We start from the raw sequence: 12,219 nt of genomic DNA, 5'->3' as shown, positions 1-12,219 counted from the left end.
TCCCTGATAGACCCAAAAGTGCTTCAAGCCAGCGGTAAACAGGCAGCCCCTAGGCTGATGAAATCGGGATACTCCGTAAGGAAGGAAGTAAAAAGAGAAAATGAGTCCATCTGGTGAGGTATTTTTTCTATTTAGACTGCCCAATGTTTCTTTAAAGCCAAATTAGATCCTTAGACAAAATAACTGAGCGGCGAAAATAATCCTAATGGGATCGCTGTGGAAAGTTTTTTTTTTCCTTTGTCATTTAACTATTGTTTGTGGATTGAAATGCTTGTAATGTTCTTCATCTCTCCTCTTAAAGTGAACGGATTGATTTTTTTTTCCTTCTGCTTCTTGTTGCTTTATTTTTTGACTTCTGGATTAAAACCTTCCTTTTTATTTTAACAATTCTTCCTACTACTTGTTATTAAACCACACTAAAAGAAATCTAAAGAACTTTGTTTCCTACAGAATGTGAAAATTAATTGCCACTCGGAGTTTTTTGAAACAACGTATCTCTTTTTTTATTTGACTCCACTAACTTTGCAGCTGAAGGGTTTGCAACTTGTTTACAGAAACTGATAAAGAACCAAGGGTATGAACTGTTTTCACAGGTGCCTCTGAGAATTATTTTGGCAGGGAAAGAAAGAAAGAAAGAAAGAGAGAGAGGGGGGGGGAACAGAACCCTCCCCCTTTGAAGAGCATAAAATAACTTGTGTTCAAGTCAACCTAAAATAAAAAATTAAATAGGCCTGGAAGGCTAGAGTGGCAGTGGTTATTAGTGTTTTTTTTCTTTCCTCCTTTTTTGGAAACATGGATCAATATTCAGATGAGGAAACCTTAAAATTCCAAAATATCTTGGCTGGAATTCAAAATTTATTGGAAGGATATGGGAGAATTGAGAAGAAGTTGGAAAGACTAGTCTCCCTCAGAGCAAAAGATGATGGGGTTGGAGCCCCAAAAATTAAAGGGGAGAATGAAGATATAGAGGATAAAGATAAGACAATAGATGAATTTATTAATGGAGCAAATGTGGGTGAAAATGGAAAGAAGAGAATATGGATAAGGGAATTCGACGAATTGGAGCTCTACCCCAGATTCCAAGACCCAGAAGAGAAAAAAATACTAATGATGATAGACATAAGAAGAGAATTTTTTTCAGAAGCAAGATTGACAAACAAAGACAAGTTAACTTGAGTAGCAATTGGTGGGCAAGGAGATTATCTGAGAGACCCTTCAAGCAACAAAGTGCGGAGAGAAGCCTATAAAAACCTTATAAAGGATATAAAAAGAAGACTGACTCTACAATTTGCAAGAGAGATAAGACTGTTTTGTTACTGGAAAGATACAGGTTGACAATGAAAGTTGGTAATTAAAAAATAGGTTTTTTTATTAGTGGTGATTAATAAGTAGGAATTTTGTAACTCCTAGATTGTTTTAGATTGTTATTAAATGTTTACTCGCTAACAATTAATTAACCATATGTTGACAATTTAGTAAAAGAAATTTGGATATAAATTGTAAATTGTGACTTGGGAAAAAGACCTATAATTTTAATAAACACATTTTAATTTAGATCTTGTTATAAAGGTGTAAGTGGTTTTTTTGGGGTGGGGGCCCTGATGAGAGGAGATGGGGCATAAATAGTAAATGATTTTTAGCCAATTATAATAACAACAAGGAAATGTTAATGGACATTGTTTAACAATATATACATGCTATGTTATTGGCAAAAGTAACTTGGATATAAATTTTAGTCAGTGAGTTGGAAAAAAAGGGGGGAAGGGCTTAGAAACTTTATTAATTGATTTTTACTTAAAAGATGCTATAAAGGTGTAATGTTATTGGAGGATTTTTTTAAATAGCTAATGAATGCCATTATGTGGTTGTGTCTTTAAGTATGAATGATTTGAGGTAAAAGTATGTTCAACTAATTGTAGTCAAATGAGAATTGTGGTACATTGATAGTAAGATACACAAAGATTTTTGATTTAAAGTGTATAATCTAATATGAACTATAAGTAATGACTGTGGAAGAAATGCACAAAAGTTATCTGTAACCAATCGACACGCTTTCTACAAGATGTAATGAAGGATGATTCTTTTTTGTGTTTTTGTTCAATTAAAATAAAAAAATTCAAAACAAGATTTACAATTTATTTCACAGGTCTTATTTATTGCTTTGAAAGAGCAGTGTGGTAATCTAGTGGTGACACTCGCCTCCCATTTGGAAAGTTGACAGTTCAATCCTAGGTAGCGGCAGATGTTTCTCTCCTAGGGTGGAAAAAATAATATCTGCTGTGAACTCCACGTGGCATCAGGAAGGACATCCAGCCAGCAAATGCTCAGCTCCAGGCAGTCGCCACGACTCTACCCCAGGAATACAGGGTCACAAAAGTGAGGTTTTATTTATTTATTTATTTGAAGAAATAGTAGCACAGAATCTTCCAATCATTCTGAGAAAGTGTCATCAGCATTCTCCCAAGATGGGCACCATGAAGCCTGTATGAGCAGATGTGCCACCAAAATCAAACTCCATCTTCTAGAGCAGGGGTCGGCAGCCTTAAACAAAAGAGTCATAAAGGTCCTAACTGAAAGCGTCTGGTTCAATTCTGGAGCCAACTGGAAGTCCAGTTCCCCCATTATAGTCTCCACCTAGCACAGCATCCTTTCCCTCTACCTTTCCTAACCAAAAGCCCTAACCCTATCGATTGTGGAGCCATCCGGAGACAGGAAGCCACAGCATAGCGATGAAAGAGCCATATGTGGCTCCAGATACCTGTTCTAGAGTTAGCCCCTTTCTTAACATCCATTCATACATGACATCTAAAGTCAGGTTTTTGTACATCGGACACAACTCTTAGGAAACTTCACACACCACACAACCTTCTACCTACCACTTCCTCTTAAGGCAACAGCTGGCTTAGGAAGGTCCATTAAAATGGGACTTACCAGCAGAGCTGATCAAGAGCTTCTGTTTCCATTCCAGCTGATCCAATCCCATTGGGGTGCTCTTGGAGAGTGGGAGGGAGTGGCATCGGTCCAAAAAGAGTTTGAATGGAGGAGGAGATGCTGGAGATGGGCAAAGAGGGTGAGATCGTGGCTGCGGAAGGGAGAGAAGGGAATTGATGTAAAGACAAAATGACTGCAAAGTTTTTTAACAAAATGTAAAGAAAACACCCCAAATGCCAAGATATCTTCATTTCGCTCATGTACAAGAAGATAGAGCAGCAGTGTTGAAATGCAATGCATAACATCTTCATCAACTGAGGTAGAATTTGCTCACATTCAAAGATACCATGATCTCCTATGCAGTTAAAGTGCTTTTACTTAAGAAAGAAATGGCCCAAACAAGAAAGTAATGACAATGAGCAGGAACAAACATACGCTCATCTTCCTTCCTTCCTTCCTTTCTTCTTCCTTTCCTCTCCTTCCTTCTTGCCCTCTTCCCTCTTTCCTTTTCCTTCCTCCCTCCCTTCCTTTCTCTAATTTACATTACTAGGTTCCAGTCAACAGTCCTTTCAGACATGGTAGGAGGAGTCTTTGACAACTTCAAATCAGAAGGTGTCTGATAGCAGCTTTTAGACCAATGCATTTTTTAAAAAGATACGATTTTGTTAGCAAACTTCAGCAAACGCATCAAAGCCTATCCCAAATTGGCCCATCTATGCAACTGATGGAGTGAACTGTAGCTCACAAAAGCTAATGCCTTTTAATAGTGTTAGTCTGAAAAAATGCTGCCAGCCCCCTCTTAATTTTTGACAATCTTTTCAGGTAACCTTAGCATGACGGCACAAGAAATGATACATATATAGTAAATTTCCTGAACCACTGGCTCTTGCAAAAGTCCAATATTCTATGATAGTTCACTATTCTCAGCTCAGAATTTCATGGGATATGAGTGAGAGCACTAAGATCTACTTAAGCTTTTAACCTTCCCTCTTTTCCTCCAGTTTGGGGAGTCTATAGATGCAACATTGCTGAGTGCTTCTTCAAGGAAACCAAGGCATATGGAGATGATTCTGCTGTGTCAAGTCTTCTCTCTCCATAATTTCCAAGATATAAACATGTCTTTAAAACTTCCCCATCTCTCAAAAACACAACAGGAAATACTGCAAGTTTGGTGGTTTTCTTGCAGAGGTTTCATTATCAATTAGGTAACACTATCAGTGCTATTGTGCTAATAATCAGTGCTAGCAAAGCCTCACATCTCTAAGACAATAAAGGAAAAAGGCAACATAATTTCTACCAAACTTCAGTGAGGAGCTGTTTCTCTAATCCCTCATTTTGTTTCCAATGGCTTTATTTTATAATTCTGGTGAGGTATTCAGACCAGGCAGCAGACGAGAACTTTCAGGATGAGATTTCGCAGATGGTTTCAGTTGCAACTATACCCTCTTAGGCTACCACCTCCAGAGTCAACTGCTTTGCCCTCTGCATGCACGCTTTCTTCTTCTTTTTCACTCATCAACTTCTTGCCTCTAGGCACCAAAAGTCACATGGCAACTGGACAGTTGCTCCCCTTCAACAACATTTCCTCAAAAGGAAAATTGTCAGATTTATCAGTAACTGATGGGCAACAGCAGCGGCAGTGGTAGCAGAAGCAACATGATCAGAAGACTAAGGAGCAACCTTAGGTTATCTCCATCTTCAAGGTCATGACACTAGTGGGTTAACCTTCACTGGGATTACAAAACCCAGCTCAAATGACTCACTCTGAGAAACACTGAACCGAAATGAGTAGAGAGCAATACTTTATTTAATTTTCCATCTGCTTTGCTGTATCATGTCACAATCCTTACCCTCAAGCAGATACAGCATTTTTTGATGGGGGAGGAAAAAGCATACAGAACGTAAAAGAAATGCTATAGGCAACAAAATTGGAAAATCTTTAAAGGACGGGGCTGACGGAGCTCCAAGATTGCTGTCGATATCTCTGCTGTTGGACGGTTCTTTTGGAGGTCGGTCCTCCCGTAGAGACAGTGATAGTGAAGGGTACGTCCTCCTGATCTCAGGGACATCGCAAAGTCCCTGATTGATCCAGGAGAAGCTCTTTTTTCCGTCAACAGAGAAGCAGCCATTAAGCTGCAGAAGGTTGGGACAGCCCCTGAATAGAAGAAAAGCAGGAAATGTGTCGAAATGGTGAGATAAATTTTTACTGTTAGAGAACACCCCAAAAGACTTAGAGTAAAATTAAAATTGAAGACAGAAAACAGCAAGCGGCGAATTAAGCCTGAATTAAACTTAGGGTGTTATCCTTTAACTTTGTTTTTTTTATGGATGGATTTTTTACAAATGCCTCTTCCTTTTTAAATTGGACTGGTTTCTTTTTTCCTTCTTCTATTTTTCCTCTTTTTTCATATTGGTGGATTGTGAATTTATTTCATTTCTTTTTTCAACGCTCGGCTGGATTGTCTTTTTTTAAAGAATGTTTTTCTTAAGTTTGGAATCTAAAGAGAGGCGTAAAAGTAGAGGAAAAAGAAGTAATACTGCCACCTAGAGGCTGGAGGTTGGAAATGTTGCTTTTTTTTCTTATTCTCTTTGAACACCCGACATATCTTATACTTCCAAGGCTCCTGGTTTTGTATATTGAAAGGGATAGTGGGAAGAGTACGGATTGTTTATGCAGGTGCTCTTCTGGAGTACTATCAATAGCTGGACTGGAGTGAAGAGAAAGCCTTGACTTGAAATATTATTGTGAACTTGTTTGATACTTAACAAAAAAGCCTTGGATGTTTTAGTGGCAGTGTTTATAACCTGGAAAAATGGTGCAACATGAAGAAGAAAAAGAACTTATATTCCAAATGATTATGCTAAAAATTCAAAAAGTACAAATAAATACAGAGGAGGAGGAGCCAACGTCACGACAAGATGGGCAAGCGGTCTTGATGCTCTGAGACCGCAGTCAATACTTTTGCCGCTGGGTGGTCCAATTGGACCTAAACTGTCCCGAAGAGACAGTGAATAGGAAGAATACATCTTGCTGACCTCAGGGATATCGCAAAATCCCTGAAAGAAGCAAGAGAAGTTTTTCAAGCTGGCGACAAAAAATCCAGCCAAGGCTGACAAAGTCAGGGTGACTCCAAAACAGAAGGATACGGAAAGAGAAAGTGTTTCCAGCTGGTGAGGAACTTTTACTGTTTTAAAAAGAGACTGCCTATAAAAACTTAAAATTAATCTAAATTGGAGAATAGAAGAATCAAGCAGCAGAATTAAATTTGGAATGGTTTTGGACAGTGATTATCTTATTTTTTAAATGCTATCTTCATGGATGGAATTTATGCAAGCCTTTTGAAATGGATGGATTAAGTTTTCTTCTACTACTACTTTTTCTATTATTGTTCTCTGTAATCTATGGACTAAAGTTTTTCTCTTTCATTGCTGTGGGTATTTTTTTAATTCATTTAAGGATTGGACTCTTTTTTCTAACTTGAAATACAAAAAGATACAAAAGGAAATTAGATTTTCAACAGCATTACCGCTGCTCGGGGGCTGGGAGGATTTATTGATTGGAGTATGTGTATTGAAAATGGAACACTTTTTTTTCTCCACGGATTGTTTTGACTTGGCACTACAAGGTTTTACTGCTTGGCTACAGAGAGTGATAAGAAGGGAAGCACACAGATGTCACTTTGAAGTATATTTCTAATCAGAGAAAAGTGAAAACAACGCTCTTTTTGAATCTATGCTTTAATTTTATTAGCCTTCCAATCTAGAGCAGCTGTGTTTGTTAGAATGGCACAATTTAAAAAGAAAATAGAAGTCTCAAGTTTGCAAAAGATACTTTCAGAAATACAGAAATTATCAAATACATATGAAAGAATAGAGAAAAAACTGGAATACTTAGAGCACATAACAATAAAATATGATGAAAAAATTGAGGATGTCTATCAAATGCAAAACGGGGTGGTTAAAACTCAAAAAACCAAAGTGGAAAATGAATATAAGGAGATTAAACCTGCTGATATTTATGGTGATTGGCTTGTCTCTGAAAATGGAAAGAATGGAATACTGAAAGAGGAATTAAATGGAGAGGAAATCTATTCCAGAGGGCAAGATACATAAGAAGAAAAAGACTGTTGGCTTACCTGAACAGTCGTTCTCAGGGCGCCGTGAGGAGAGTCCAAGTGTGGGACATGCCCAAGCTATTGAGTCCCAGGGTGGGGAAGGACCGGAGCCTCAGCGACTCTTTGCAAAATCCTTCTTCCAAAGGAGGCTGAGGCTGAGGCAAAGGAGTCTATATTATAGTTCTTAATGAAGGCGGTCGGGGAAGCCCACGTAGCCACCCTGCAAATGTCCAGAATAGATGCCTGGGTCACCCATGCTTCTGAAATGCTCCTGGTAGAATGCGTGGTAATCTTGCCCGGAACTGGCTTGCCCTGATGTTCATACACCAGCTTGATGCAGGCATGCAGCCAATGACCCACAGTGTGAGATGACGCCTTGTGATCAAGCGACCCCGGAAGGAACGAGACGAAGTCACTGGTTCTCTTCACATAAACGCGGATGGCACGCCTCACGTCCAACTTATGCCATTCACGTTCCCTAGGGTGAGAAGGTCTGGGACAAAAATTAGGCAATATAATTTCTTGAGACCTGTGGAAGGTAGCATTGATTTTAGGGATAAATGAAGGGTCAAGTCTTAGTATAACCCTGTCGGAATGGACCACACACAGAGAGAGCCGCCAATTCAGAGATTCTGCGAGCGGAGGTAATGGCCACCAGAAATGCAGTCTTAATAGTCAGGTGGCGGAGGCTCGTCTTCCGAAGGGGCTCGAAGGGAGACTTCGTCAAGGCCTTCAAGACAAATGGAAGGTCCCAGGACGGATAACGGTGGATTACAGACAGACTGATGTTCGCTGCACCCTTTAGAAAACTTTTGATCTGGGGGTGTTGACTCAGAGAGCAAGAAGTACCCCTGGCCAGAATGGTGGATAAAGCGGCAACCTGATGCCTAAGCGTGCTAGGCGCTAGTCCCTTGTCCAATCCCTCCTGTAGGAAGTCCAAAGTCTGAGGGACTGAGGCGGAGAAATCAACAATGCCTTTATCTTTACACCAAGAGGAAAAGGCGGCCCAGGTCACGTTGTAGATCCTAGTCGTGGAAGGTCTCCTGGACGCTTGGATAGTTCTGATTATCTTATCAGAGATGTTTTGCTTCCTTAGGAGATCCCCCCTCAAGTGCAAAACGGCTAGTTGTAGCCACTGGGGCTCCGGATGAGTGATGGCCCCTTGGTTGAGGGAGATTTGGTCCTGAGGAATTCTCCAAGGTCTCTGAACGGAGAGACTGACAAGGTCCACGTACCAGGACCTCCTGGGCCAGAATGGTGCCACCAGAATGACTTCTGCCTGTTCCCTCAGGATCTTTGCAATCACCTGAGGGATGAGGGGAAGAGGCAGGAATGTATATAAGCGTTCTCGGGGCCACCCGCACCTCAGTGCATTCGTCCCCTCCGCTGACGGTGAATGGTAGCGGGTGAAGAATCGTGGCAGTTGTGCATTGGAATGTGCGGCAAAGAGGTCTACTTGCGGTTTGCCAAATCTCCTCACGATCTGCTGGAACAGATCTGGATGTAGATGCCACTCTGCGTGATCTATTCGCTGTCAGCTTAGCAAGTCTGCTTCTCGGTTGCTGGTCCCGGAGATGTGATCTGCTCTGAGAGAAGCCAGACATCTTTCCGCCCACCTTCCCAGGGCTTCCGCCTCCCTCATAAGAGTCCTGGAGTGTGTGCCGCCCTACCTGTTTATGTGGGCCTTTGTGGTCACATTGTCCGTGAGTAACAGTACATGCTTCCCCTGGATTATGCGAGAGAAGTATCGCAGGACGAGTCAGGCTGCCCTCAGCTCCAGCCAGTTGATGCTGTGGGCAGCCTCCCTCTGGGACCATTGACCCTGGGCTAGCTGATTCTGGCAGTGGGCGCCCCAACCCAGGAGACTTGCGTCTGTGGTGACCACGATTCGCTCCGGTTCCCTGAACAGGCAGCCCTTTACAATCGCCTTGGATTTCCACCAGGTTAGAGACTGGACCACCTATGGGAGTTGCTGGTTTTGGCCCTCTGCATGGGCAGGAGAAACCACTGCAGTTCCCTGGCATGGAGGCGGGCCCAGGGCACGATATTTAGGCAAGAAATCATCAGCCCCAGCAGCTGGGAAAGTTCGATGATTGGCACCGACCTGAACAGATGACAACGTTTGACTCTGGACCTTAGATTGGTCAGGCGATCTGGCGACAGGAACACGTGGCTGGCGACTGAGTCGATAATGGCGCCAAGATGTTGAATGCGTGTTGTTGGTCAAAGCTGGCTCGAGAAGCCCTGCTGCTGCAGCGTCTGGATCATGAGGCAGACCTCCTTTCGAGCCTGCTCTGCTGTGACAGAATGAATAATTATATCATCCAAATAACATTCCAGACGTATGGGGAAGGTCCGGAGGTGGGCTGCCACCACTGCCAGGATCTTGGTGAAGGTTCTGGGAGCTTATGAGAGACCGAAGGGGAGAGCCTTGTATTGATAGCGCCTCCCCTCGGAGCAGAACCTCAGGAACCTCCTGTGGGCAGCATGGATGGGGACATGGAGGTAGGCTTCCTTTAAATCTATGAAACTCAACAGGTCCCCCTCCCACATGCAATCCAGAATTGAGTGGAGGGACTGCATCTTGAACCTCTTGTAAGCCAGATGCTGATTGAGGCTCTTTAGGTACAAGATGGCCCTCCACCCCCCACCCCGGAACTCTTCGGAACTAAGAAGTATGGAGTAGAAGCCCTGTCGTTCCTGTTCTGTGGGGACGGGCTCTATGGCTTCTATCTGAAGAAGATGGAGGATCTCCTCCCGCATGAGCTCCTGTTTTGGCGGATTCTTGGGGGTGGGGCAGCAGGTGAACTTCCTTTGAGGAAAGGATAGAAAGTCCAGAACCAGACCCCTCCTGATGGTGGATAGGACCCAGCTGTCCGAGGTGATCTCCTCCCACCTGTCGGCGTACAGTTGTAGCCTCCCCCTATGGGAGGAATCCCCTGGCAGTCACTTCCCCCTGTGGAACTGGCAGGAACTATTGTTGCCGCCAAGGCCCCCTTGAAATGGCTTGCGAAAGGAGGACTGATGTTGCCTCCCATGGGAACTAAAGGACCCTGGTTTCTGTCACCCCCCTAATGGAAGGTCCTCTGGTAGGAGGAGGAAGAAGCCTGGGCAGGGTTCTGATTTTGAAATGCCTGCCTGCGAAAGAAGCCGAATTGTTTGTGTTTGTTTTTCTTAAGAGTGGCCAGGAGAACCTTTCACTTGTCCTTAGTTTCTATAATGAACTTATCCAGGGCATCCCCGAATAAGTGTCCTCCCTTGAAGGGGGCGGAAGCAAGCTTCCGCTTGGCTTCATATCAGGAGGTGTAGCCACAGGAGGCGCCTCAATGTCACATTGGAGGCCAGGGCCCCGGATGGGAACTTCGCTGCGTTGAGCGAAGCATCCGCTGAATACTCTTCCGCTGGATGATCTTTGTGAGATCGTGGCGCCATTCTGATTTTCTGGTAGGTGGCTTGGATCAAAACTGCCTCAGCCAGAGCAGCGATGCTCTGGTGAAGAATGATGCTGAGGTGGATGCCTTATTGGCCCAGGCTGCTGCCATGTGTGTTTTGTGGCATGCCTTTTCCGATCTTTTATCCTCGGCCTTAAGACCCTCAAGCAGGTCCGCAGGCAAATTAGAACTCGAGGTTAAAGACATGACCGGAGCTTCCACCTCTGGCAATTTCAAAACCTCCTCCATTTTGTCCTCAACTGAATAGAGGGACTTATACCCCCCCCCCCGCTGGGATTGGTCAGGGTGCCAAGTTGGACCCATTGCCTCTGGATCACATCCAAAAAGAGATCCGGGACAGGGATGGATTCCCGGGTAGAAGGAGACTCCTTAAACAGGCCCTGTTTGTGGTCCTGAGAGGAAGAGTCAGGCTTGGGGCTAGGTCCCAATTCAGTGGCCACCCTGGCCTTGTGAAGGATAGATTTGAATAATGATGGTTTGAAGAGGCCAGTGAAGGCCGGCTGGTCGGGGGGAAGGTCCTCATCATCCGAGAGGACGAAACCCTCGGCCTCCTCCTCCTCCAAGGAAGACTCCTCCGAGGAAGCAGAGGTGCTGGGGGAGGCAGGTTCTTTAGAAGTAGAGGCCGAGCTAGGTTGCTTGGATTTGGAAGGCTTAGATTTATTAGAGCTCTTAAGCTTTATGCCCTCAGCTATTCCTTGGGAGATGGCAATGGAGATAACCTCCCTCATCTCTGCTGAGAGAGCAGATCCCTTGTCCTCCCTGGAACGATGCCTACTGGGGAGCTCAAGGCGTTTATGTTTGCCAGTGACATACTCTTCCTCTGCGGGCAACATGCCCTGAAAGGGTCCCAGTTCCTCCCTGAGAGATGAGCTGGGGGAGTCAGGGTATCCCCACGATACATCAGGGAAGGGGTCCCTGGAGGATTCCCTATCCAGAGATGGGGAACCACTGTCTCTAACAGAGGGGGAGTCACCACCCCCATCCCTGACAGAAGGGCCCACAGGTGAATGTCTGGCCTGGTCTGAGGGACGCCGAGCCCCTTGGGGCTGAACCTCGGAGCCCTCCACCTGCTTGTGGTGGCGAGGGCCTTGCTTGGCTTTGTCACTGGAATCAGAGGAACCCGGGGAGGCCTTCTTGCGGGCACCCTTACCCCCTTTACCCCCAACAGTATTAGGGTCAGCCCTACTACGCTTGCTGGAGGGCCCTGCTTGCTCCTCCCGAGGCCTCACACTGTCATCAGCCATGCTGCCCTACAAACAGTGGCACGAGGTCACTATGCTGTGGATCGGTTTTGCTGCCGGCTGAATCAGGTGGCTGGCCGCTTGTGCATAGTACCAGGGCACCTGGCGCTGGCCTGATGGCTCAAGCGTGGTTGCAGACTTGTCGAGGGAGGAAGGGCCGCCTGGAGGTCGGATTCCTACTCCCCACCGCACTCCAATGTTGCAGGTCTTCCAGCTATTAAGGACAGGCCTAGCCGGCGCCCCGGACTAGGCCACGTTTCCCGGCGGTGTCTGCGGCTGGGAGGTGGCTCAGGGCAACTCGCGCTCTTCTAGCTCTGCTCCTTGTGGCTCCGCTCACTCCAACTCGCAACTGCTGCCTCACAGGTCGGCTCGCAGCTCGAAATGAGGCCACGCGACAAAAACGGTCATCTAAAATGGCCGCCACTGCGCATGCATTCGCCACGGGCCAACCAGGCATCCAATGCTGAGAAAAGCGCACGA

The 12,219-nt window shown here is 44.9% G+C and overlaps 1 protein-coding gene across 2 annotated transcripts in view; it reads right to left on the bottom strand.

Moving 5' to 3' along the window:
- The window catches only part of ARHGEF9 (Cdc42 guanine nucleotide exchange factor 9), a 334,089-nt gene that overhangs the window by 307,172 nt on the left and 14,698 nt on the right, over nucleotides 1-12,219 (bottom strand). For both annotated transcript variants that reach the window (XM_087728130.1, XM_087728131.1), the window contains exon 2: nucleotides 2,932-3,082. In XM_087728130.1, coding sequence (XP_087584256.1) covers nucleotides 2,932-3,082 — 151 coding nt within the window. The remainder of the gene's footprint in view (nucleotides 1-2,931; nucleotides 3,083-12,219) is intronic.

Source organism: Thamnophis sirtalis, unplaced genomic scaffold (genome assembly GCF_051295495.1).
Source record: "Thamnophis sirtalis isolate CommonGarterSnake01/CBP01778 unplaced genomic scaffold, rThaSir2_p1.2 scaffold_13, whole genome shotgun sequence".
Classification (NCBI taxonomy): domain Eukaryota; kingdom Metazoa; phylum Chordata; class Lepidosauria; order Squamata; family Natricidae; genus Thamnophis; species Thamnophis sirtalis.
The sequence above is the reverse complement of the archived record's forward strand: the minus strand, read 5'-3'. Positions and strand labels throughout refer to the sequence as shown.